This window comes from Eurosta solidaginis, chromosome 5, assembly GCF_040869045.1.
Source record: "Eurosta solidaginis isolate ZX-2024a chromosome 5, ASM4086904v1, whole genome shotgun sequence".
In the NCBI taxonomy this organism is placed as follows: domain Eukaryota; kingdom Metazoa; phylum Arthropoda; class Insecta; order Diptera; family Tephritidae; genus Eurosta; species Eurosta solidaginis.
The window spans coordinates 211,360,174-211,386,964 of NC_090323.1; the positions used below are offsets into that span (position 1 = coordinate 211,360,174).

The window sequence follows — 26,791 nt, forward strand, 5'->3', positions numbered from 1 at the left end:
CTTGTAAGAATTTACTATAGATTATTTATTCCAATATTTCAACATTTTTTACGCAGTTTTCTTTGGCAGCTAATACGCTTTTTTGCACCTATGAAGTACAACAGTGCCAAATCATGCCAAATAGCATCCACAAAAAAACGAACAAGAACAAGCATTTTCATCAGGTGAGCGTGGCTGTGTATGTGCGTTCTGCTACATATCCTATTTGTAGACCTGTACTATGCTCATGGTGGAGCCATGCAAGGGCGGCTAGGGGACAAACATACAAATTAATTCCAGCCTTTTACAACATCAAAAAATAAAATGGAAAAAGGTATTGTTTCCATAAGCATGCATGCAAACTGGTTGTTGTTGTTGTAGCAAGGCTCGCCCCACCTAATAGCCGCGACCGATCACAAATTGTCATCAATATCCTCTAACGGGAGTCCAAGGAAACTTGCCGTTTCAACAGGGGTGGACCATAAGGAAAGGGGTGTTAGAGGCGTTGGTTCCACATTACAATTAAAGAGATGGTTGGTGTCATGTGGGGACACATTGCAAGCGGGGCATACATTTTGTATGTCGGGGTTGATTCTGGATAGGTAAGAGTTTAACCTGTTACAGTATCCAGAACGAAGTTGAGCAAGAGTGACACGCGTTTCCCTAGGGAGTATGCGTTCCTCTTCCGCGAGTTCTGGATATTTTTCTTCGAGTACTGGATTCACCGGGCAATTCCCGACATAAAGGTCCGACGCCTGTCTATCGAGTTCACCAAGGACCTGCTTGTGTTTTTTCGCTTCATACGGCTGGGTTCTCAGGTGCCGTATTTCCTCAAAATGCTTACGGAGATGACTCCTTAGGCCCCTAGGCGGTGCTGGTTCGTCTATCAGATGTCTGTTGGGATGCCCAGGTTTCTGGGTATTCAACAGAAACTGTTTGGTCAGCATCCCATTTCTCTCCCTGATGGAGAGTATTCTCGTCTCATTATGCAGATGGTGTTCTGGGGACATAAGAAGACAGCCCGTGGCGATTCTGAGAGCAGTATTTTGGCAGGCCTGTAGTTTCTTCCAGTGGGTAGTTTTTACGCTTGGCGACCATATGGGTGACGCGTAGCACGTAATCGGCTGGCTAATTGCTTTGTATGTGGTCATGAGCGTTTCTTTATCTTTTCCCCAGGTACTGCCAGCAAGGGAATTGAGGATTTTATTACGGCTCTGAATTCTCGGAACAATTGCGGTTGCGTGCGCACCAAAATGTAGATCCTGATCAAACGTCACACCCAAGATTTTGGGGTGTAGGACAGTCGGTAGCGTAGTGCCATCGACGTGGATGTTCAATATGGTCGACATTTGGGCGTCCATGTTGTAAATAAGGTCGCGGAAGATTTAGTCGGTGATAATGCCAGGTTTCGCGAGGCGAAAAAACTGGAGAGATCAGGGAGATAGCCGTTTATTTTGTTGCATAGCTCATCGATCTCTGGGCCTGTGGCCATTATTGTGCAGTCATCGGCGTAGGAAACGATTGTGACTCCTTCCGGTGGTGAAGGTAGCTTAGATATGTAGAAATTAAACAAAAGTGGGGATAGGACACCACCCTGTGGAACCCCTTGTTTAATTCTCCTTGGTTTTGATGTTTCGTTTCTGAATTGCACCGATGCCTGCCGATCACCCAGATAATTTGCGGTCCACCTTTTAAGACATGGGGGAAGGGTAGACCCTTCCAGGTCTTGCAGTAACGAGCCATGGTTGACCGTATCAAAGGCTTTTGATAGGTCTAGCGCTACGAGTACTGTCCTATGGTGGGGGTATTGATTCAAACCGCAATTTATCTTGGTGCTAATGACATTTAGCGCGGAGGTAGTGCTATGGAGTTTTCTGAAGCCATGCTGATGAGGCGCTAGCTGCAAATGTGCTTGGAAATAAGGGAGCAAAATGGCTGCAAGAGAGATATCGGACGATATGACTCACCTATGTTAGCTGGTTTCCCAGGCTTTAGTAGCGGGACCACCTTGGCCACTTTCCATTTCTCGGGTATGACAAAGGTGGAAAGAGACAGGTTGCAGACATGCGCTAAATATTTGAAACCCTCTTTCCCTAGGTTTTTAAGCATCGGCATGGCTATGCCGTCTGGGCCCACTGCTTTGGATGGTTTAGCGCGATCAATGGCGTCCTCAACCTCTCTAGCGGTGATGGTGATTGGTGACGCGCTGAATTTGTGTTTATGCGCGCGTCTATTGGCTCTCCGTCTATCTTTGTCAACCGTAGGATGCATTATATATTGTCGGCAGAAAGCGCTCGCGCATTTTTTCGCATCCGACAGCACCTTATCGCCAAAGGCGATGGAAACTTTGTCTTTGTGCTTAGTCGGATTCGATAGGGACTTTACGGTGGACCAAAGTTTACCTACACCGGTAGAGAGGTTACAACCTCTTAGGTGCTCTTCCCATTTCGCCCGCTTGTGTTCTTCCACAAGCAATCTGATGCGTTGGTTTATATCCCTTATTTGGGGGCGCCTGGATCAAGCTGTCTTATAAGGTCGCGTTCCCTCGCTAAGCTCGCGGCCTCCGCCGGGAAGTGGGCCGGATTTCGGGAATTCTCCCGGCGGGAATGAAATGTGCCGAGGCGGATTCAATGACCTTACGGAAGGCACGCTCCCCTTGGCGGGCATCAGTCGGGATAGGGAAGGCAGCAAAGCTGCTGTCTGTTGCAGATTTATATTCTTCCCACTTTCCTTTTTTGAAGTTTATGAAAGTGCGTTTTTCGGTTACGATGAAGTCGGCGGTACGCTCGAACGAAATAAGTATGGGCAGGTGGTCGGATGCCAATGTTACCATCGGCTGCCAGTTGACGCAGTTTTCGAGTTCTGCGCTCACGATTGAGATATCTGGCGAGCTATGACAGCTTCCTACCATACGTGTGGGGGAGTCTCCGTTTATTGTGCAGAACGTCGTTTCTTCTATTTGATCCGCCAACATCTCACCCCTACTGTCCGCCCGCAAGTTTGAATGCCATAGGTCGTGATGGGCATTGAAATCGCCTAAGATAATGCGATTGTTGCCAGTGAGTAAGGCCTCGATATTAGGGCGGTATCCACTGGGGCAACAGGTGACAGGAGGGATGTAGATGTTGATGATTTCTAGATTTGCATCGCCTGACCGAACAGATAGGCCTTGACGTTCTAAGACATTGTCCCTGCGGTCGATGCCAGGATCAAATATATAATATTGCACAGAGTGGTGTATAATAAACGCGAGGCCGCCTCCATTTCCGCTCTCGCGGTCTTTCCTGTGGACATTATACCCAGAGCAGGTCTGCAATGCAGATCTTGCTGTGAGTTTAGTCTCTTGAATCGCAGCAATGCGGATGTTGTGCCGCTTCATGAAATCGACTATCTCCGTAATCTTCCCAGTTAGTCCATTACAGTTTAACTGCAGAATTCTGAAGTGCATGAGGGGTGATGCCGCCACTCTAGGGGTAAGTGACGGGTGACTACGCCTAGGTTGTGGAAGGCCATGACGCAATTTCTGTTGTGGCCTTGGGACTGGGCGCCCTTGGGCAAGCATTGGGGAACCCAGATGATTTGGGTTTGCGACCTGGCAACATGGCGCGATGAAACCCGTCGAGGGGTTGCCGTCGCGGACACCAGAACATCTAGGAAAGTGGCACCACCCAAGGCAGGAGCTGCATTGAGCGGATGTCGCAAACCTATATATTCTGTGCTGGCAGACGGTGCAAACGGAGGTAGGGACTAAGAGTCTGTTTCCCTGACCTGCACGATTGCTGCCAGAAAAGAGGGGGGGAGAAGAAGACGAGGGCAGGGGCTGATGCTCAGCATTGCTACCAGCTCTACTACGAAGGTAGTAGTTATGAGTGGTATCAGCTGTTTGAGTTGTTGGCGCCGTGGGGCGCGAGCAGCAGCGGGTACTTGTTGTGGCTTGCTGAGCAGCGAGGATGCTGGAAGGTAGTGGGGGGCGCTTAGGCGTAGACTACGGGACGCCCTTGGGCGTGAGCAGCAAGGAGCCACAAAAGATTTATAAAAGTTACGTGGACGTCGGGTTTTGGGATCAAGCCCAGAACAACCTATCCGATGCAACCATCCCTTGCACGAGACACACTGAACAGAGTATGACCGTCCTAAAAAGATTCTTTTCTGGCAAATGCAGCAAAACCATTTCTCAGGACCGGGGTCAGGAGACGGACCCGGATTGGGTTCGATACCTTCCCGGAGTAAGAGAATATGTAGCAGTCCTGCTCCAAGGAGCTGCTGGGAGTATGACAATTTGTGGGAGGGACGAAACAAATTAAATGGGGTCACACTGAAATGACAGTGCTTGGTCGGGAAAAATCCCGAGTCGCTCCGGTACATAGAACCGACTGCCTTGGGAAGCGCATGCAAACTGGTCAATGGCAACAGTGCTTTGCTGTAAACAAAACACACACAAATATGTTATTACATGTACACAGACGCACACATTGATTCCTACGGGCTTGAGGGTTCGGTCAAACGTGTTTCGTACGACAAACGTCCGTACGTACGGCACACGTCGGTGGGTAATTGTCGCTTTAAGGTCGATCTCGTACAGCGCCTGCCAGAAGTTGAAATCATTGTGAATGAAACTAAGTGTGATATCTTGTCTGTCAACTGTCTGACAGGATGTTCAATATGGCTACCCTGCAAAAACGCTTTCGTCATTCCACGTCATTTGACTAGTCATTTTACGGTCATAGGTTATATTCATAGTCACATTTGCATGGGCGTGATTAGGTTTTGTGACCAAATTTTTTGTAGGGTACTTTTTAGCGTTTTGACAGTCAAAACAGGGTGTTTAATATGTCGGCGCCAATCTTCAGCGGGTGTTAGAAAGAGATACAGAATGAGACAGCGATAGTGAATTACAAATCAGGTGATCCAATCACTTTGGAATTTTGACGTCTATGCAGAAGATATCATACTTGTTTCATTCACAATGGATGAAATGTCAAATCATACAAAAATATAAAACCATTCAGTTGAATTCTTCCCAGCACCTATATGCATCGTGAATGATAAGAAAGTGTGATATCTTCTGCATAGACGTCAAAATTCTAAAGTGATTGGATCACCTGATTTGTAATTGACTATCGCTGTCTCATTCCGTATCTCTTTCTATCACCAGCTGAAGAAAGGCGCCGCCATATTGAACACCCTGACAAAACGCTAAAAAGTAGCCATATTGAACATCCTGTCAGGCAGTTGACAGATAAGATAACACACTTAGTTATCATTCACAATGCCTATATGGTTCTGTTTGAACCATAGTGTACAAGTACATGTGTGTTGACTTATCTGTCAAGCATTCTGACAGGCACTCGCTGGATTCGGAATGACAGCGAATTCAAAATGGATACCATTACCGAGTGCGCCGAATGATTGAAAAATTGAAAAAGTCGATACGATTGGTACTCAAAAATGTTGTCGTTGAGACCAAAAATGCGACTAGACTTGAGATTTCCATCAGGTGAGCGAGGCTGTTTGTAGTTTTGACGTTTATCGCTTAGTGAACACACTTGTATAGGTACACTATGGTTTGAACCGGCTAACATCCGGCATCACTGCACGCAACACGTCATAATAATTAACTTTGTCCAATAACTTGTCGCATTCCTACGATTTAGCCAACAATTAACCTGGAAGGCACTGAGATTTCATTTGGGAACACCTCAGCAGGATATGAGTGTATTTGTGACTCGTTTTTTTCAATAATTGCCATATATAATCTCAATACTGGATAATTGAAAACAGTGGTATGGTAATAATACGCTAATTAAACGGAAAGCTAAAGATGGAGTCACTTTATCATCAAACGAATCGAATGCTACAAGAGATTGAGCAAAGTTTTCAGAAATTAGCTCAACTTAGTGGTTCAGCGAATATTGAAAATGAAATTCAAATGAAAATTACAGCTGTGAACTCGTAAGTTTCAGTTTATTTATTAAGATGTACATATCTATTTCATTCAATATTGTTTATAGAAATTGTGACCGCCTGGATGTGCTACTCTATAAAGTACCAGCTTCGCAACGCCCAAGCGCTAAAATGCGTATTGACCAATTAAAGTACGATGTGCGACATTTACAAAGTTCGCTACAGCTATACCGTGAGAAACAACAACGTCGTTTTATAGAGCAAACGGAACGTGAGCAGCTCTTGAGTCATCGCTTTTCTGCCAATACGGGTCCAACAGAAACTTGTCTCGATATGGACTTTTCGTTGCAACATCACACACAACTAAGTAATGCACATCAAGGTGTAGATGAAATGATTGCCTCTGGTGGTAATATACTAACTAGTTTAATTAATCAACGCGAAACATTAAAAAGTGCACACCAACGCATACATGCTATTGGTAGCACACTGGGTCTATCAAATCATACAATGAAATTAATTGAACGACGATTTGTTGAGGATAAATACGTTATGATTGGTGGTATGGTTGTTACATTACTAATAATAGTATTGGTAATTTATTTTGTAGTATGCTGATTAAAGTATGCATTTAAAGATACATTTTTGTCTAGTTATAAATTATTACATACGTACGTATAGGTTTACGTTATAACATAGCAAGAAGTGATGATTTAATCTCACCTTAAATTCCACTAGCTCTTAAGCTGTATAATCATTTTGAAAAGAAATAATTTAAGCACTTTCTAGAATAAAATGTCTGAGACTATTTTAGTGAGCTAATTTCTTCGAAAATAACGCGGATTTGTGCTTAATCATCGATGCTTGATTTTCTTGTTCATGTGACCACTTTTTTTAGCCGTAATACTGGAGTTGCCGGATAGCTTATTTTTTGAACTGGTATTTGTGCTCGGAGTTGTAGGATCTTTCACAACTTCGCTGCGTTGTGGAGTAGGCGTATCAGCACGGTCTATTTGGAAAAAAATGAAATATGTTAGTACAAACGAGTTATCAGCAAGCTAATAACTTACCATTTTTTTCTTCTTTACCAGTACTTTTTATAGATGATGTGCCATCATGCGCTGTTGTTGTATTTTGGTTTATAGCTATCTGATTATCGCTAGAGTCCTCATTTGTAATGGAATCTGATTCACTAGCACGTTCAGCTAAATTGAAAAACGGCAAACGGTATATGTATCCAAATGTATACAAATGCACAGCTTACGGTTACATATAGCCATTGATGTAATACTTGATTTTGAAAATAGTCGTTCAGCCTCTTTAAATTTCCGATTACGCTTGTCCGCCTTGGAGTTTGTGGCTTTATTAGATGTGAGATAACGCTCCCAACCACGTATTATGTTACCACAAAGTTGCGTATCTTCAAGGTATGATCCTTCAAAAGCATATATTTGTCTTTCTAAATTGGCCAACTGTTCCTGGAATGTAATAAGTTAAAATAGGTATAAAAACATATTCGATATGAGTAAGTGGATGCCTACTGAAGTCTCTGCCTTCTTCTTTATAAGATCAGCCAATTCCGCGCGGGTATCCAAACTCGTCGATTTTGTTGTTGAGCTTGATTTGGATGATTTGCGCTGCTTGGAAGCACTTATATCGTTGTTTTTGCTTGCTGGTGAACTCATTTTCATTAGCCGAATATAAACAATTTGTTGCAGATTGATTAATATTTTACAAACAAAAATTAGTATAAGAATGAAAAGCAAAGCCGAATGACATTTAGGGATGTAAGAGATGCGTGGATGTTTACCGATAGTTGTTATACACTGGGGCGAATATTAGCAGTTTCGACACATCCCAATGCCGCTAGTAAATAAATGCCGCACAACATAAGAGCAATATAAGCGGATAAGACCGCAAACAGCTACGCATATATGTACACATTGTGATATTACATAAACTACAGACTCAAGTATCACAAATCACACAAGCAAAAAAAAGCTAAATAAAGAAGAAACTACTAAGAAGATTGAGCATGTGAACATTAGATCAGCTAATTTTTTTGACGTATGAATTGACTCTTCCTTTAGCTCTTTTTTTCTCGCTCTTTTTTTTATTCGCTCAAGAGTCAACTATGACGTAGATGCGCAGAACGCAGTAATTTTGAACTCGTGAATGCGGTAGGTGATTTTTGCTCAGCCAAAGCCAATATGAGATAGAGAAATGAAAAGTAAACTAGGTACTATTCGGGAAAGCTGGGGCTGTATTACGTTTTACCAGGCATGCTTAACCAACGAATCGATATCATTTCGTTACGGTAATTAACGTTAATAAACGAAACAAAGTCCTTTCGTTAATAACTTTTTCGTAATTAACGTTAACAAACGAAACAAAGTCATTTAGTTTCGTTTATTAACGTTAAGAACGTCAAATTAACGAAACGATTTTGTTTCGTTTTCTGCTATATCAAAACGAAATCAATTCGGGTATGTTGGTTATTAATTTCAATCATTGAATTAATGTTGTTGTTGTTGTTGTAGCAATGCTCGCCCCACCTAATAGCCGCGACCGATCACAAATTGTCATCAATATCCTCTAACGGGAGTCCAAGGAAACTTGCCGTTTCAACAGGGGTGGACCATAAGGAAAGGGGTGTTAGAGGCGTTGGTTCCACATTACAATTAAAGAGATGGTTGGTGTCATGTGGGGACACATTGCAAGCGGGGCATACATTTTGTATATCGGGGTTGATTCTGGATAGGTAAGAGTTTAACCTGTTACAGTATCCAGAACGAAGTTGAGCAAGAGTGACACGCGTTTCCCTGGGGAGTATGCGTTCCTCTTCCGCGAGTTCTGGATATTTTTCTTCAAGTACTGGATTCACCGGCCAATTCCCGACATAAAGGTCCGACGCCTGTCTATGGAGTTCACCAAGGACCTGCTTGTGTTTTTTCGCTTCATACGGCTGGGTTCTCAAGTGCCGTATTTCCTCAAAATGCTTACGGAGATGACTCCTTAGGCCCCTAGGCCGTGCTGGTTCGTCAATCAGATGTCTGTTGGGATGCCCAGGTTTCTGGGTATTCAACAGAAACTGTTTGGCCAGCATCTCATTTCTCTCCGTGATTGGGAGTATTCTCGCCTCATTGAATTTATTGAAATGTATAAATCTTTGCCATCATTGTGGCAAGTAAAAAGCAAAGATTATTGTAATAGAATTAAAAAGAATCATGATTATGCGACTTTAATCGAAAAATTGAAAGAAGTAGATCCTGATGCCACAAAGGATACAGTTATAAAAAAAATAAGTAGTTTGCGGGCGCAATACCGGCGTGAATCAAAAAAAAAGAGAGATAGTTTGAAGTCTGGTGCTGGTGCCGAGGATGAATATGTTCCTACTCTTTGGTGCTATGATTTGCTATGCTTTTTGAAAGATCAAGAAGAACCTTTGGCAGGCGTTACCACAATGCAGGATGAAAAGACAAACACATTTGAGGTAAGAAAAAAAGTCAAAATTTTATTAACTGTATATTCCGATCAGTTCTCTTTTTAAAATAAAATTTATCAATAACAGGCTTTTCTGATCTAAGTCCAGCGTGCAAATAAAACTAGATTATTCCACTATTTTCCCAACGTTTCGCTAATCTTTGTTAGCATCTTCAGGGGGGTATTTATTTTAAAAATCCCTGCCACAAACAAAAGTTACTATGGAAATTGAAGTAAACTCCAAAATACCATTTCTTGACGCATGCATTCACAGGGAAAATCAAAATCTTCTACTTGACTGGCATACAAAACCTACTTCTTCTGGACGACTAATAAATTATTTATCATCACAACCCATAAAATATAAGATCAATACAGCCAGAAATTTAATACACAAGATACTGACCATAAGCCATGAAAAATTCCACGACGCTAATATAGACAAAATATATAGAATCCTAAGAAAAAACAATTACCCGATAAACTTAATACGCAAACTTATAGACCATGAGACCATGAAAAACAACAACCAACCCGATAAAAGAACAAGTACTGAAGTACAAACACAAAAGAAATTCTACAGCGTTACATACATTCCAAAGTTGACAGAAAATATTCATAACAATATAGCAACAACACAACACACAACCCTTGCTTACAAATCAAACCACACCGTCTCTACAATATATACAAAAACAAAACATCCTATTCAGCCTCAACAACAAAACAACGTTATATACGAGATAAAATGCAAAGGAAGAGAAAATGAAAAATCCGATAAAATATATATTGGCACAACAAAGCGAGCCTTAGCTGTTAGACTGGGAGAACATGAAGCTGACATAAAAAAACAAAAGACCAGCACAGCGTAATCACAGCATATGTTGACAAGGGGTCATACAGCTGATTCTAAAAACGCGAAAATTATAGACAAAGAAAAGAGAATAACAACAAGATACACATTGGAAAGCCTGAGAATAATGGAAAGACGAGAAAAGACAATGAACAAACGCGAGGATACAGAAAACATTGCTGCCGCCTACATAGCATGTTTACAAATATAAAAATAAGAATATTTAGTATTGACAAGAATACAATGATGGTTAGATGGTACTGATTATAGTTTTTTCATGTATATGTTTAAGTGACTAATGTTTTTGTTGTTTTATGTTCATGTTTTCGATACGAAATCCAATAGTGTAAGTGTTTCTTGTTAAAAATTTTTACTCATTTAACTATCTTGTAATTTTAACTTTTGTTTGTGGCAGGGATTTTTAAAATAAATACCCCCTGAAGATGCTAACAAAGATTAGCGAAACTTTGGGAAAATAGTGGAATAATCTAGTTTTATTTGCACGCTGGACTTAGATCAGAAAAGCCTGTTATTGATAAATTTTATTGTTTCTTTTTTTTTTGTGAACACAAACATTCATTTTGTTTTTATTCCGTAAATGATTCACTTTCTTATATTTAATATATTGTTCTGCCACGGAACTGCTCCCACTGTATTAAAATAATTACAATATTTTTCTCGAGTAGTTTTTGCTAAATTGGATGCATTCTTTGCACTTGAAGTTTGAAGAGCTGTAAGTCCATGGTCATTATGCCAATCGGCGTATTCTATCGCTCCGGGATCTGTTTCTTCAACATCGAATCCACCTTCGAAATACGTCTCCTCATTTTGCCTCCGTAAAAAGTTATGCAAGTAGCAACTGGTTAACACAATTTTCGTGACTTTTTCTGGTGATAAATTAATAGTTTGTAGGAGAATTCTAAATCTTGATGCTAAAATGCCAAAACAGTTTTCAACAATTCTTCTCGCCCGAGAAAGCCTGTAGTTAAAAATTATTTCTTCTTCCTTGAGTGTGTTGTGGCTAAATGGCTTCATGATATTTTCTAACAGGGGAAAAGCATCGTCAGCTACGAATACAAATGGTAGTTTTTCTTCGCAGTTTGGAAGCGGCTGAGGGTCAGGAATTTTCAATGTTTTATTTTTTAGAGATGAAAAAAATTTTGTTTCGCTAAAAAGACCGGCATCAGACGCTCTTCCATTTGTGCCAACATCCACCATCAAAAATTCGTAATTAGCATTAACCACTGCCATTAAAATGATGGAAAATTTTTTTTTATAATTATAATAAAAAGATCCAGATCCAGGTGGCTTTGTTATATTGACGTGTTTTCCATCAATTGCGCCTACACAATTTGGGAAGTTCCAGCGTGCATCAAAATTTTTCGCTTCTACCTTCCGATCTTTTTCTGTTTGTGGAAGCTGAAAAGTAATGAAAAACTTATAAATCTTTCGTTTTAGGAATTCACTGTTCGACCAAGCAAAAGAAAATTTTCTGAAGAAGATACACTTATTAAAATTGACAACTCTAAAATGGACAATAAAAAATTTCTGAGTGAATTTATTGAAATGTATAAATCTTTCCCATCATTGTGGCAAGTAAAAAGCAAAGATTATTGTAATAGAATTAAAAAGAATAATGATTATGCGACTTTAATCGAAAAATTGAAAGAAGTAGATCCTGATGCCACAAAGGATTCAGTTATAAAAAAAATAAGTAGTTTGCGGGCGCAATACCGGCGTGAATCAAAAAAAAAGAGAGATAGTTTGAAGTCTGGTGCTGGTGCTGAGGATGAATATATTCCTACTCTTTGGTGCTATGATTTGCTATGCTTTTTGAAAGATCAAGAAGAACCTTTGGCAGGCGTTACCACAATGCAGGATGAAAAGACAAACACATTTGAGGTAAGAAAAAAAGTCAAAATTTTATTAATTGTATATTCCGATCAGTTCTCTTTTTAAAATAAAATTTATCAATAACAGGCTTTTCTGATCTAAGTCCAGCGTGCAAATAAAACTAGATTATTCCACTATTTTCCCAACGTTTCGCTAATCTTTGTTAGCATCTTCAGGGGGGTATTTATTTTAAAAATCCCTGCCACAAACAAAAGTTACTATGGAAATGGAAGTAAACTCCAAAATACCATTTCTTGACGCATGCATTCACAGGGAAAATCAAAATCTTCTACTTGACTGGGATACAAAACCTACTTCTTCTGGACGACTAATAAATTATTTATCATCACAACCCATAAAATATAAGATCAATACAGCCAAAAATTTAATACACAAGATACTGACCATAAGCCATGAAAAATTCCACGACGCTAATATAGACAAAATATATAGAATCCTAAGAAAAAACAATTACCCGATAAACTTAATACGCGAACTTATAGACCAGGAGACCATGAAAAACAACAACCAACCCGATAAAAGAACAAGTACTGAAGTACAAACACAAAATAAATTATACAGCGTTACATACATTCCAAAGTTGACAGAAAATATTCATCACAATATAGCAACAACACAACACACAACCCTTGCTTATAAATCAAACCACACCGTCTCTACAATATATACAAAAACAAAACATCCTATTCAGCCTCAACAACAAAACAACGTTATATACGAGATAAAATGCAAAGGAAGAGAAAATGAAAAAACCGATAAAATATATATTGGCACAACAAAGCGAGCCTTAGCTGTTAGACTGGGAGAACATGAAGCTGACATAAAAAAACAAAAGACCAGCACAGCGTTATCACAGCATATGTTGACAAGGGGTCATACAGCTGATTTTAAAAACGCGAAAATTATAGACAAAGAAAAGAGAATAACAACAAGATACACATTGGAAAGCCTGAGAATAATGGAAAGACGAGAAAAGACAATGAATAAACGCGAGGATACAGAAAACATTGCTGCCGCCTACATAGCATGTTTACAAATATAAACATAAGAATATTTAGTATTGACAAGACTACCATGATGGTTAGATGGTACTGATTATAGTTTATTCATGTATATGTTCAAGTGACTAATGTTTTTGTTGTTTTATGTTCATGTTTTCGATACGAAATCCAATAGTGTAAGTGTTTCTTGTTAAAAATTTTTACTCATTTAACTATCTTGTAATTTTATCTTTTGTTTGTGGCAGGAATTTTTAAAATAAATACCCCCTGAAGATGCTAACAAAGATTAGCGAAACGTTGGGAAAATTGTGGAATAATTTAGTTTTATTTGCACGCTGGACTTAGATCAGAAAAGCCTGTTATTGATAAATTTTATTTCAAAATTTCATTGTTTCTGTTTTTTTGTGAACACAAACATTCATTTTGTTTTTATTCCGTAAATGATTCACTTTCTTATATTTAATATATTGTTCTGCCACGGAACTGCTCCCACTGTATTAAAATAATTACAATATTTTTCTCGAGTAGTTTTTGCTAAATTGGATGCATTCTTTGCACTTGAAGTTTGAAGAGCTGTAAGTCCATGGTCATTATGCCAATCGGTGTATTCTATCGCTCCGGGATCTGTTTCTTCAACATCGAATCCACCTTCAAAATACGTCTCCTCATTTTGCCTCCGTAAAAAGTTATGCAAGTAGCAACTGGTTAACACAATTTTCGTGACTTTTTCTGGTGATAAATTAATAGTTTGTAGGAGAATTCTAAATCTTGATGCTAAAATGCCAAAACCGTTTTCAACAATTCTTCTCGCCCGATAAAGCCTGTAGTTAAAAATTATTTCTTCTTCCTTGAGTGTGTTGTGCTAAATGGCTTCATGATATTTTCTAACAGGGGAAAAACATAGTCAGCTACGAATACAAATGGTAGTTTTTCTTCGCAGTTTGGAAGCGGCTGAGGGTCAGGAATTTTCAATGTTTTATTTTTTAGAGATGAAAAAAATTTTGTTTCGCTAAAAAGACCGGCATCAGACGCTCTTCCATTTGTGCCAACATCCACCATCAAAAATTCGTAATTAGCATAAACCACTGCCATTAAAATGATGGAATTTTTTTTTTTATAATTATAATAAAAAGATCCAGATCCAGGTGGCTTTGTTATATTGACGTGTTTTCCATCAATTGCGCCTACACAATTTGGGAAGTTCCAGCGTGCATCAAAATTTTTCGCTTCTACCTTCCAATCTTTTTCTGTTTGTGGAAGCTGAAAAGTAATGAAAAACTTATAAATCTTTCTTTTTAGGAATTCACTGTTCGACCAAGCAAAAGAAAAGTTTCTGAAGAAGATACACTTATTAAAATTGACAACTCTAAAATGGACAATAAAAAATTTCTGAGTGAATTTATTGAAATGTATAAATCTTTGCCATCATTGTGGCAAGTAAAAAGCAAAGATTATTGTAATAGAATTAAAAAGAATCATGATTATGCGACTTTAATCGAAAAATTGAAAGAAGTAGATCCTGATGCCACAAAGGATACAGTTATAAAAAAAATAAGTAGTTTGCGGGCGCAATACCGGCGTGAATCAAAAAAAAAGAGAGATAGTTTGAAGTCTGGTGCTGGTGCCGAGGATGAATATGTTCCTACTCTTTGGTGCTATGATTTGCTATGCTTTTTGAAAGATCAAGAAGAACCTTTGGCAGGCGTTACCACAATGCAGGATGAAAAGACAAACACATTTGAGGTAAGAAAAAAAGTCAAAATTTTATTAACTGTATATTCCGATCAGTTCTCTTTTTAAAATAAAATTTATCAATAACAGGCTTTTCTGATCTAAGTCCAGCGTGCAAATAAAACTAGATTATTCCACTATTTTCCCAACGTTTCGCTAATCTTTGTTAGCATCTTCAGGGGGGTATTTATTTTAAAAATCCCTGCCACAAACAAAAGTTACTATGGAAATTGAAGTAAACTCCAAAATACCATTTCTTGACGCATGCATTCACAGGGAAAATCAAAATCTTCTACTTGACTGGCATACAAAACCTACTTCTTCTGGACGACTAATAAATTATTTATCATCACAACCCATAAAATATAAGATCAATACAGCCAGAAATTTAATACACAAGATACTGACCATAAGCCATGAAAAATTCCACGACGCTAATATAGACAAAATATATAGAATCCTAAGAAAAAACAATTACCCGATAAACTTAATACGCAAACTTATAGACCATGAGACCATGAAAAACAACAACCAACCCGATAAAAGAACAAGTACTGAAGTACAAACACAAAAGAAATTCTACAGCGTTACATACATTCCAAAGTTGACAGAAAATATTCATAACAATATAGCAACAACACAACACACAACCCTTGCTTACAAATCAAACCACACCGTCTCTACAATATATACAAAAACAAAACATCCTATTCAGCCTCAACAACAAAACAACGTTATATACGAGATAAAATGCAAAGGAAGAGAAAATGAAAAATCCGATAAAATATATATTGGCACAACAAAGCGAGCCTTAGCTGTTAGACTGGGAGAACATGAAGCTGACATAAAAAAACAAAAGACCAGCACAGCGTAATCACAGCATATGTTGACAAGGGGTCATACAGCTGATTCTAAAAACGCGAAAATTATAGACAAAGAAAAGAGAATAACAACAAGATACACATTGGAAAGCCTGAGAATAATGGAAAGACGAGAAAAGACAATGAACAAACGCGAGGATACAGAAAACATTGCTGCCGCCTACATAGCATGTTTACAAATATAAAAATAAGAATATTTAGTATTGACAAGAATACAATGATGGTTAGATGGTACTGATTATAGTTTTTTCATGTATATGTTTAAGTGACTAATGTTTTTGTTGTTTTATGTTCATGTTTTCGATACGAAATCCAATAGTGTAAGTGTTTCTTGTTAAAAATTTTTACTCATTTAACTATCTTGTAATTTTAACTTTTGTTTGTGGCAGGGATTTTTAAAATAAATACCCCCTGAAGATGCTAACAAAGATTAGCGAAACTTTGGGAAAATAGTGGAATAATCTAGTTTTATTTGCACGCTGGACTTAGATCAGAAAAGCCTGTTATTGATAAATTTTATTGTTTCTTTTTTTTTTGTGAACACAAACATTCATTTTGTTTTTATTCCGTAAATGATTCACTTTCTTATATTTAATATATTGTTCTGCCACGGAACTGCTCCCACTGTATTAAAATAATTACAATATTTTTCTCGAGTAGTTTTTGCTAAATTGGATGCATTCTTTGCACTTGAAGTTTGAAGAGCTGTAAGTCCATGGTCATTATGCCAATCGGCGTATTCTATCGCTCCGGGATCTGTTTCTTCAACATCGAATCCACCTTCGAAATACGTCTCCTCATTTTGCCTCCGTAAAAAGTTATGCAAGTAGCAACTGGTTAACACAATTTTCGTGACTTTTTCTGGTGATAAATTAATAGTTTGTAGGAGAATTCTAAATCTTGATGCTAAAATGCCAAAACAGTTTTCAACAATTCTTCTCGCCCGAGAAAGCCTGTAGTTAAAAATTATTTCTTCTTCCTTGAGTGTGTTGTGGCTAAATGGCTTCATGATATTTTCTAACAGGGGAAAAGCATCGTCAGCTACGAATACAAATGGTAGTTTTTCTTCGCAGTTTGGAAGCGGCTGAGGGTCAGGAATTTTCAATGTTTTATTTTTTAGAGATGAAAAAAATTTTGTTTCGCTAAAAAGACCGGCATCAGACGCTCTTCCATTTGTGCCAACATCCACCATCAAAAATTCGTAATTAGCATTAACCACTGCCATTAAAATGATGGAAAATTTTTTTTTATAATTATAATAAAAAGATCCAGATCCAGGTGGCTTTGTTATATTGACGTGTTTTCCATCAATTGCGCCTACACAATTTGGGAAGTTCCAGCGTGCATCAAAATTTTTCGCTTCTACCTTCCGATCTTTTTCTGTTTGTGGAAGCTGAAAAGTAATGAAAAACTTATAAATCTTTCGTTTTAGGAATTCACTGTTCGACCAAGCAAAAGAAAATTTTCTGAAGAAGATACACTTATTAAAATTGACAACTCTAAAATGGACAATAAAAAATTTCTGAGTGAATTTATTGAAATGTATAAATCTTTCCCATCATTGTGGCAAGTAAAAAGCAAAGATTATTGTAATAGAATTAAAAAGAATAATGATTATGCGACTTTAATCGAAAAATTGAAAGAAGTAGATCCTGATGCCACAAAGGATTCAGTTATAAAAAAAATAAGTAGTTTGCGGGCGCAATACCGGCGTGAATCAAAAAAAAAGAGAGATAGTTTGAAGTCTGGTGCTGGTGCTGAGGATGAATATATTCCTACTCTTTGGTGCTATGATTTGCTATGCTTTTTGAAAGATCAAGAAGAACCTTTGGCAGGCGTTACCACAATGCAGGATGAAAAGACAAACACATTTGAGGTAAGAAAAAAAGTCAAAATTTTATTAATTGTATATTCCGATCAGTTCTCTTTTTAAAATAAAATTTATCAATAACAGGCTTTTCTGATCTAAGTCCAGCGTGCAAATAAAACTAGATTATTCCACTATTTTCCCAACGTTTCGCTAATCTTTGTTAGCATCTTCAGGGGGGTATTTATTTTAAAAATCCCTGCCACAAACAAAAGTTACTATGGAAATGGAAGTAAACTCCAAAATACCATTTCTTGACGCATGCATTCACAGGGAAAATCAAAATCTTCTACTTGACTGGGATACAAAACCTACTTCTTCTGGACGACTAATAAATTATTTATCATCACAACCCATAAAATATAAGATCAATACAGCCAAAAATTTAATACACAAGATACTGACCATAAGCCATGAAAAATTCCACGACGCTAATATAGACAAAATATATAGAATCCTAAGAAAAAACAATTACCCGATAAACTTAATACGCGAACTTATAGACCAGGAGACCATGAAAAACAACAACCAACCCGATAAAAGAACAAGTACTGAAGTACAAACACAAAATAAATTATACAGCGTTACATACATTCCAAAGTTGACAGAAAATATTCATCACAATATAGCAACAACACAACACACAACCCTTGCTTACAAATCAAACCACACCGTCTCTACAATATATACAAAAACAAAACATCCTATTCAGCCTCAACAACAAAACAACGTTATATACGAGATAAAATGCAAAGGAAGAGAAAATGAAAAAACCGATAAAATATATATTGGCACAACAAAGCGAGCCTTAGCTGTTAGACTGGGAGAACATGAAGCTGACATAAAAAAACAAAAGACCAGCACAGCGTTATCACAGCATATGTTGACAAGGGGTCATACAGCTGATTTTAAAAACGCGAAAATTATAGACAAAGAAAAGAGAATAACAACAAGATACACATTGGAAAGCCTGAGAATAATGGAAAGACGAGAAAAGACAATGAATAAACGCGAGGATACAGAAAACATTGCTGCCGCCTACATAGCATGTTTACAAATATAAACATAAGAATATTTAGTATTGACAAGACTACCATGATGGTTAGATGGTACTGATTATAGTTTATTCATGTATATGTTCAAGTGACTAATGTTTTTGTTGTTTTATGTTCATGTTTTCGATACGAAATCCAATAGTGTAAGTGTTTCTTGTTAAAAATTTTTACTCATTTAACTATCTTGTAATTTTATCTTTTGTTTGTGGCAGGAATTTTTAAAATAAATACCCCCTGAAGATGCTAACAAAGATTAGCGAAACGTTGGGAAAATTGTGGAATAATTTAGTTTTATTTGCACGCTGGACTTAGATCAGAAAAGCCTGTTATTGATAAATTTTATTTCAAAATTTCATTGTTTCTGTTTTTTTGTGAACACAAACATTCATTTTGTTTTTATTCCGTAAATGATTCACTTTCTTATATTTAATATATTGTTCTGCCACGGAACTGCTCCCACTGTATTAAAATAATTACAATATTTTTCTCGAGTAGTTTTTGCTAAATTGGATGCATTCTTTGTACTTGAAGCTTGAAGAGCTGTAAGTCCATGGTCATTATGCCAATCGGCGTATTCTATCGCCCCGGGATCTGTTTCTTCAACATCGAATCCACCTTCAAAATACGTCTCCTCATTTTGCCTCCGTAAAAAGTTATGCAAGTAGCAACAGGTTAACACAATTTTCGTGACTTTTTCTGGTGATAAATTAATAGTTTGTAGGAGAATTCTAAATCTTGATGCTAAAATGCCAAAACAGTTTTCAACAATTTTTCTCGCCCGAGAAAGCCTGTAGTTAAAAATTATTTCTTCTTCCCTGAGTGTGTTGTGGCTAAATGGCTTCATGATATTTTCTAACAGGGGAAAAGCATCGTCAGGTACGAATACAAATGGTAGTTTTTTTTCGCAGTTTGGAAGCGGCTAAGGGTCAGGAATTTTCAATGTTTTATTTTTTAGAGATGAAAAAAATTTTGTTTCGCTAAAAAGACCGGCATCAGACGCTCTTCCATTTGTGCCAACATCCACCATCAAAAATTCGTAATTAGCATTAACCACTGCCCTTAAAATGATGGAAATTTTTTTTTTTATAATTATAATAAAAAGATCCAGATCCAGGTGGCTTTGTTATAGTGACGTGTTTTCCATCAATTGCGCCTATACAATTTGGGAAGTTCCAGCGTGCATCAAAATTTTTCGCTTCTACCTTCCAATCTTTTTCTGTTTGTGGAAGCTGAAAAGTAATGAAAAACTTATAAATCTTTCTTTTTAGGAATTCACTGTTCGACCAAGCAAAAGAAAAGTTTCTGAAGAAGATACACTTATTAAAATTGCATGCGAGAGACTTGCCAACAGCCGCGAACCCACAGAAGGTGACTCCTTGGGTCAATCGTGGGCTTCGCAATATAGTGAAATGGAGGCCTCCCAGAAAACGATTGCGCGAAAAATCATATCAGATGTTTTATTTCAAGGTTGCTTTGGAGCATTGGAATTTAGACACGCGATTCAAATCCAAAATGTTTTTAACCCAAGTCAAATATTAACACCAAATGTCATTTCGCAATACCCAATGCGCACGTCTACGCAACTTAACTACGCGGTGCCCCAACACATGCAGAATTATACAATAAGAGTTCCGACTCCTTTAAGTAGCGGCTCGTCCATAAACAGTAGTAGAATGTCACCTCAAGTCACACAAAACGTACGAATCGTTGAAGATACATCATCCATTAATTCGAGCTCGGTAGAAAACTTACAAAATTTATTTGCATCGTTTGAAACGGACGAATAATTTATTTTTATTTTTACTTCAAAAAACCAATAATTTTCAGACACACATATGTACACATTTTAAGCGTTAACTAAAAGATGCGTTCGCTCGGTTTAATAGTTCGATTTAATCTGCCTTTTTCAACTGTACAAGGTTTGCTTCATACTCATGCAATCGTACGTTACAATATGGCTTCTTTGGTTGCCATGCCTACTGCGTCGCTTCTATATATATTATGTTGCACATACTAGCATGCTATCGTAGTACATATACTTATTTATAGTAGTTGTATATTTATGTATCCTATATATGTATATACTGACATGCAGTAGTATTACATGTAGAGTATTGTGGCTGTCATTATACCACGGTCACATATCTATGCAATGGTATGCGAAAGAGCTGCTACAACTCGGCCATCCTGACCAGAAAGATCTCCCGATCTCTTAGGTCAGCGTTTACGCTCCCATTGAACCATGGACGCATGTTTCCTACTGCCCATACGCCTTTATAAGGTACTCTCGACTGCTGAAATCCCTCTACATCTTCTAACATGTATCTATCGTTACCTAGCACTTTCACTACTTTATAAGGACCTTTAAATTTTGGAATTAATTTCTTTGACGTGCCTGAATTTGAATCAAAGTTTTTGACGACGACGTAGTCGTCCACTCTATATATATGTGGGCTTTGCCTTTTTTATTTACGTAATTTCTATTGTATTCTTGTAGCTTTTCTTCATTTTTGGCTGATTTTTCTCGTATTTCTGCATGACTTTTAGATTCTGAATCTGACCCCTTTTCCGTTAATTTTTCTTTTAGGGTATCTTCGACCAGACCGCGCTGTCTTACTCCAAAGAGCATGTCTGTCAGTTTCGCAATCATTGGCGCCAAGTTTCTATTAACTCTCTCCACTTGTCCATTGGCTTGTGGTGAGCCCGTTGCAATTTTTGTATGGAGCACGTTTTCTTTGTCTAGGTACTGGTGAAATTCCCCTGATGTAAAACAACTACCTCTATCCGACACAATGTATTTTGGCTTGCTATATGAACGGAAATATTCCATCAATGCATTTATAACCTCCCTTGTATTTGTTGTCTTAGTCGGGTATAACCTCACAAACTTTGTGCTGGCATCGATGATAACTAATAAGTACTTTTTCGCTCTTCCATGATCAACAGGACCAAAATGGTATATATGTATTACCTCGAATGGTTTAATACCCTTCGGAATGTTGTGCAAATAACCTACTTCACGTCCATGCTTTGAAGAATAAATAATGCATTTTAAACAATTTCGGATGTGGTTCGCAATTTTTTACTTCATATTTGGAAACCAGTAGTTTTTCGAGACAAGATCCAACGTTTTGTCGATCCCGGTATGACCCAGTTCATCATGATATTTGTGAAATATATGATTTTCCATGCCCTCCGGTACGTAAAATAATAATCTATCATTTTCTTTTTTCCTATCCACCACCCCGTTGCGCATTTCGTACTGACTATTTTCACTTTTTTGCAATATTTCACGTAACTCCCTAATCTTAGTATCTTTTCCTTGACAAATTATAAGGTTTTCTTCAAACGTATTCGATTCTAACACTAAAATATTGTTACATCTGCTAAGAGCATCAACGTGTTGCATACGGGTTCCTGAACGATGCTCCAGAATGTAGTCGTAATTTTGAAGCCCCAAGGCCCACCTAGCGATTCTTGGGTTTAGCTCTTTTTTATTTAATGTCATTGTCAGCGAATTGCAATCTGTGACTATTTTAAATTTTAAACCCTGTAGGTAGACCCTGAAGCGTTGTAAAGCATAAATTATCGACAAAGTTTCAAGCTCGAAACTATGGTATTTCGATTCAGCTTCACTTGTTCGCTTCGAAAAATAAAATACTGGATGCAGTTTGGAATCACATTTCTTTTGCATCAGAATTGCACCGAAATCTGTCGCGCTGGCGTCACAGTGCAATTCTTTTGAGTCTGAGGGATCATACAAAGCCAGTATTGGTGCCTCTAAAAGCTTTTGCTTTAGTGTTTCGAAGCTCCTCAGCTCCTCGGTTCCAAATAGAAACTTCTTATCTTTTCTTGTCAAATCGTAAAGAGGCTTGGCTATTATGGAGAAGTCTTTGACAAACCTACGGAAATATGAACACAAACTTATAAAACTCTGTACTGAATGGGCCTTCGTGGGGATAGGAAAATTTTTTATTGCCTCGAGACCTCACGTCTGCTCGGATACCATTTTCCGTGATGGTATACCCTAAGTATTTCACTTCCGATTGGAGAAACTCACATTTGTCTAACCTTAATTCCAGTTTATTATTTACTAGTCTACGAAAAACTTCTTAAAGAATATCAAAATGTTGATCTAAATCTTCGGTGGCTATCATTATGTCATCTAAGTATATTATAACCCTATTGTCCATGACCATGTCTGCAAAAATTTTATTAACAAAGCGCTGAAATGTGGACGGAACATTTTTAAGTCCAAACGGCATACGAAGAAATTCAAATTGCCCTAATGGGGTGGTAAACGACGTAAATTTAATTGCATCCGGATGCATGAAGACGTGAAAGAAGCCATTTTTCAGATCGAGTTTAGTAAAAAAAATTTTTTTAGCTAGCCTATCTATTAAATCATCAATTAGGGGAATCGGATAATTATCCTTTGCCGTTACTTTATTAAGGGTCCTGTAATCTACACACATTCTTAATTCACCTGTCTTCTTTCGTACCAAAACAACCGGAGATACGAATTCCGATTCACTGGGTTGTATATACTTTTTTCCCAAATATTCGTCTAACACCTTTTTCAGCTCGCCCTTTTCAGCATACGACAACCTTCGTGGTGGGCAGTTGAACGGTTTCACATTATCTAAAGTTAACTTCATTTCGCATTTCACATTCGGCTCAATGGGACGCTTTGGTTCTAAATAATAACCGTTAAATAATTTATTCAACTTTTGTTTATGACAATTGCTAATATCTTTTCCAATTTTTATCGATAATCTGTCTTTTTCATCATATGGCTCAAGCGATAGCAACTCTTTGAACTCTTTGAGCTTTCTCATCATTCACTCTTATTCTATCTTCATTCTCTATGGTGTTTAACTTTTCGCCTATCTGTTGTCCATCACATACATTTATTACTTCAGGTTTTGAATCTACTATTTTATCATTTTGCTGATTAACTACTTCGCATTCTTCCTCGCTTATTAATTTATACTTACATACCCGAAGGAAATCTCTTCCCAGAACTGCCTCATAGGTCATTGTTTCGTCAGCAACAATAATAAAATTAATTTCAAAATGCTTATAATTTATTATGATTGAACATGGAAATTTTCCGTATATTTTTACTTTTGACTTATTTAAACCAAAATACATTTCATTTTCATTTTTAAGAACATTTTTAAGGAATTTAAAATTTAATTTGGATTGTACGATTGACCTCCGTATGAAGCTTATTGGGCTGCCGGAATCTATGAGGCATTCTAGGGGAAAATAAAATAAACTTTCGTTCTTAATAGTAAATATAAAAGACCTTACGTATTCGCCATCGTCAATCAGCTGGACCCGATTCTTACGTTCTGGACACTCTGCGACCCGGTGCGTCATTTTCCCGCAAGCGTAGCACGCACCTTTTTCCCTTTTTGCCTTCTTACAATCAGAAGCGTAGTGGCCCAAACAATTGCAGTTGAAACATCTTTTCGTCTGTGTGGTATTTGCGGTAGAAACATTTGGTTTACTGGGTTTTAAATTAATCTTCTAAAATGCTTGTAGAAGCTGTGCTTTTGACGCATAGCACTGCAAGTACGCCTGTGTCCAGAGGTGTTCATCGCTTATGCCTTCAATAAGGTAGTCCACCATCTCATCGTCTTCGAAGTGTAACAAATTTGACAGGGCGATTTGGTCACCGTAATATTGTAAAAAACTTTCGCCAGCTCTCCATTTCCTGACTTCGAACTTTCTACGCAATACTAATTTGCTTTCATTCGTGCTAAACGCTTCCCGCAGTTCAGCCAATAAATTTTGTAGCTCTTCTGTTGCAAAGTTTGATTTAGAATGCATCCACGATAAAGCCTTGCCCTTCAGCTTGCTTAACAGCAAAACGCGCTGTAGATTGTCGTCGATACCATAGGCCACGCTTACACTCTGCAACTGTGATGGCCAAATGTCTACGCTAGTTTTCCCATCGTACTCGGGTACTATATTTAAAATAACGTCAATGTGGACTTGGCTTGGTCGTACTGGTGCTGTTTCATTGGCCACCACCGTATTCATGTTGAGATCTGCCAACCGTCGTAGAATTTGCAACTCTTTCTCTAATATTTCTTTTTCACGCCTCATTAGTTCGTCTTTCATGTGCTGCATCTGTGATATGGTCACATTGTCGCCGTTTACATGTTCATCGCCCCCGTTGTAATTACCGCCAGCACCTGCACCATTGTTATCCTCATCGTTACCATTATAGTTGCTCCGTTCATGTACGTCGGTGGTTGGTTCAACAATTTCGACTCCATCGCTTCCAACTATCGGACATTGTCCACGCTCCGCTACCGGGATTTGGTTCAGCTGAATTGCTTATGCGGTCTTTACGCCACTCGTTGGCAAATTCAGCTACTGAAGCCAAGCACGCAATTGCTGGCTTGTAAAATCATTCACACTGATCGTTTCCATACTTATTAAATTGCAATTTTTTATATTTTTTCCAGTTCAATTAATTTGTCTGTCCGCTTAAAACATGTTATATTCACTTATTTTTTTTCTATCATTTGCTTCACTATTTTGTTTTAACGCTCAATATTTTTCTTTTTAAATGTCCGCCACAAAACCAACTTTTATTTTATTAAGAAAAAAAAAAAAATCAGGAAAGGGAATGCGATCCCACTTCTGAGACTTTAAGCGTTAAATAAAAGATGCGTCCGCTCGGTTTAATAGTTCGATTTAAGCCGTGGTTACTCACGAACGTACGTAGAAAAAACGTGTCAGCTGACACGACCTATCTTATGAGTGTGCAATGTAAACGAAGACTCACTGACGTGCAACGCCCGTACGTACGTAGCCCGGAACGTAGAAATCAAAACAATTTAGATTTTTTCCGTAAGAACGTGTCAGCTGATCGCTCTCTCACTAGACAGAATTGCCCAGTAAACTTTTGTGAGCTAATTTTTGACCATTTGCAGTCTTATACAAAAACACCTAATTAAAGTTTGAAAAATTGTGAAAATAATTCGAAATAATTATGTAAAAGTGCAGATTATAAATATGTGATCTATTTATATTTAATTAATATTAATTCCAGCCTTTTACAACATCAAAAATTAAATTGGAAAAAGTAGATGTTTCCATAAACATGCATGCAAAAAGGTCAATGGTAACAGTGCTTATCTGTAAACAAGACACACACAAATATGTTATGTACATGTACACAGACGCACACAATGATTCCTACGGGCTTGAGAGTTCGGTCAAACGTGCTTCGTACGACAAACGGCCGTACGTACGGCACACGTCGGTGGGTAATTGCCGCATTATTCTGCCTTTTTCAACTGTACAAGGTTTGCTTCATACTCATGCAATCGTACGTTACAATATGGCTTCTTTGGTTGCCACGCCTACTGCGTCGCTTCTATATATATTATGTTGCACATACTAGCATGATATCGTAGTACATATACTTATTTGTAGTAGTTGTATATTTATGTATCCTATATATATACTGACATGCAGTAGTATTACATGTAGAGTATTGTGGCTGTCATTATACCACGGTCACATACCTATGCAATGGTATGCGATAGAGCTGCTACAACATGAACTTTTCTTGTTTAGTCGAAAACAAATAATTTAATCAATAAATAATTACCTTAATAAAATCTTTCAATTGACTTATTATGGCATCACAAGTCTCTGTAACTATTTTCCCAATCGTTTGGGGCGCAATTGCTGTCAAAAATTTTAAGTCTTCAACGCTATTGCCACTAGCTAGAAAGCACAAAGTTAAAGCAAGGCGGTGATGAGGGGGAATCGCTTCTCTCATTATTGTATCCCGTTTCGTTATGAGTGGCAACATTTTTTGTAAAAGTTGGTCAAATGTTGCCTTGCTCATACGAACGTAATTTTTAAAATCATTTTGTGACGTGAATTCTAGTTCTTTAATAAGCTCACTTTGTCCAAGAACTGCTCGTTTTTAAACCATTCTTTGCACCAAATTCTTTTTTTGCGATCTTCTCTCTTTTTTTACGCTTAATTGCCACAGCGAGCAATATTGCTGCAGCACAATTGTTGTCCGTATTCATCGCTGTCTGAAAGAGAACTAATGTTCGGCCAAAAGTTCGTATGGTGTATGGCCA

The 26,791-nt window shown here is 37.7% G+C and overlaps 4 protein-coding genes across 5 annotated transcripts; 2 read left to right on the forward strand and 2 right to left on the reverse strand.

Annotated features, from left to right (window-relative positions):
* Window positions 1–5,521: 5,521 nt before the first annotated feature.
* On the forward strand, window positions 5,522–6,772 carry Membrin (golgi SNAP receptor complex member 2). Its single transcript, XM_067788005.1, has 2 exons — window positions 5,522–5,931; window positions 5,991–6,772. The coding sequence occupies exons 1-2, from the start codon at window positions 5,801–5,803 to the stop codon at window positions 6,499–6,501; spliced, it is 642 nt and encodes a 213-aa protein (XP_067644106.1). The 5' UTR covers window positions 5,522–5,800; the 3' UTR covers window positions 6,502–6,772.
* On the reverse strand, window positions 6,440–7,683 carry Eaf6 (chromatin modification-related protein EAF6/MEAF6). The gene is made up of 4 exons (XM_067788008.1): window positions 7,425–7,683; window positions 7,148–7,361; window positions 6,954–7,088; window positions 6,440–6,892 (listed from the first exon to the last, which is right to left on the reverse strand). Exons 1-4 carry the CDS (start codon window positions 7,572–7,574, stop codon window positions 6,738–6,740), a joined length of 654 nt encoding a protein of 217 aa, XP_067644109.1. The 5' UTR covers window positions 7,575–7,683; the 3' UTR covers window positions 6,440–6,737.
* A 1,350-nt stretch (window positions 7,684–9,033) lies between these two features.
* LOC137252377 (uncharacterized) lies at window positions 9,034–26,314 on the forward strand. The gene is made up of 5 exons (XM_067787967.1): window positions 9,034–9,376; window positions 11,678–12,121; window positions 14,434–14,877; window positions 17,179–17,622; window positions 19,937–26,314. Exons 1-5 carry the CDS (start codon window positions 9,041–9,043, stop codon window positions 20,453–20,455), a joined length of 2,187 nt encoding a protein of 728 aa, XP_067644068.1. The 5' UTR covers window positions 9,034–9,040; the 3' UTR covers window positions 20,456–26,314.
* On the reverse strand, window positions 13,967–20,552 carry LOC137252387 (uncharacterized). 2 transcript variants are annotated; one of them, XM_067788000.1, is made up of 2 exons: window positions 20,421–20,544; window positions 13,967–17,139 (listed from the first exon to the last, which is right to left on the reverse strand). In XM_067788000.1, exons 1-2 carry the CDS (start codon window positions 20,433–20,435, stop codon window positions 16,324–16,326), a joined length of 831 nt encoding a protein of 276 aa, XP_067644101.1. In that variant the 5' UTR covers window positions 20,436–20,544; the 3' UTR covers window positions 13,967–16,323. The 2 variants fall into 2 exon arrangements, 1 of the variants encoding a protein (XP_067644101.1); XR_010953544.1 differs by lacking the exon at window positions 13,967–17,139 and adding an exon at window positions 17,148–19,897 and having other exon boundaries at window positions 20,421–20,552.
* Window positions 26,315–26,791: the final 477 nt, after the last annotated feature.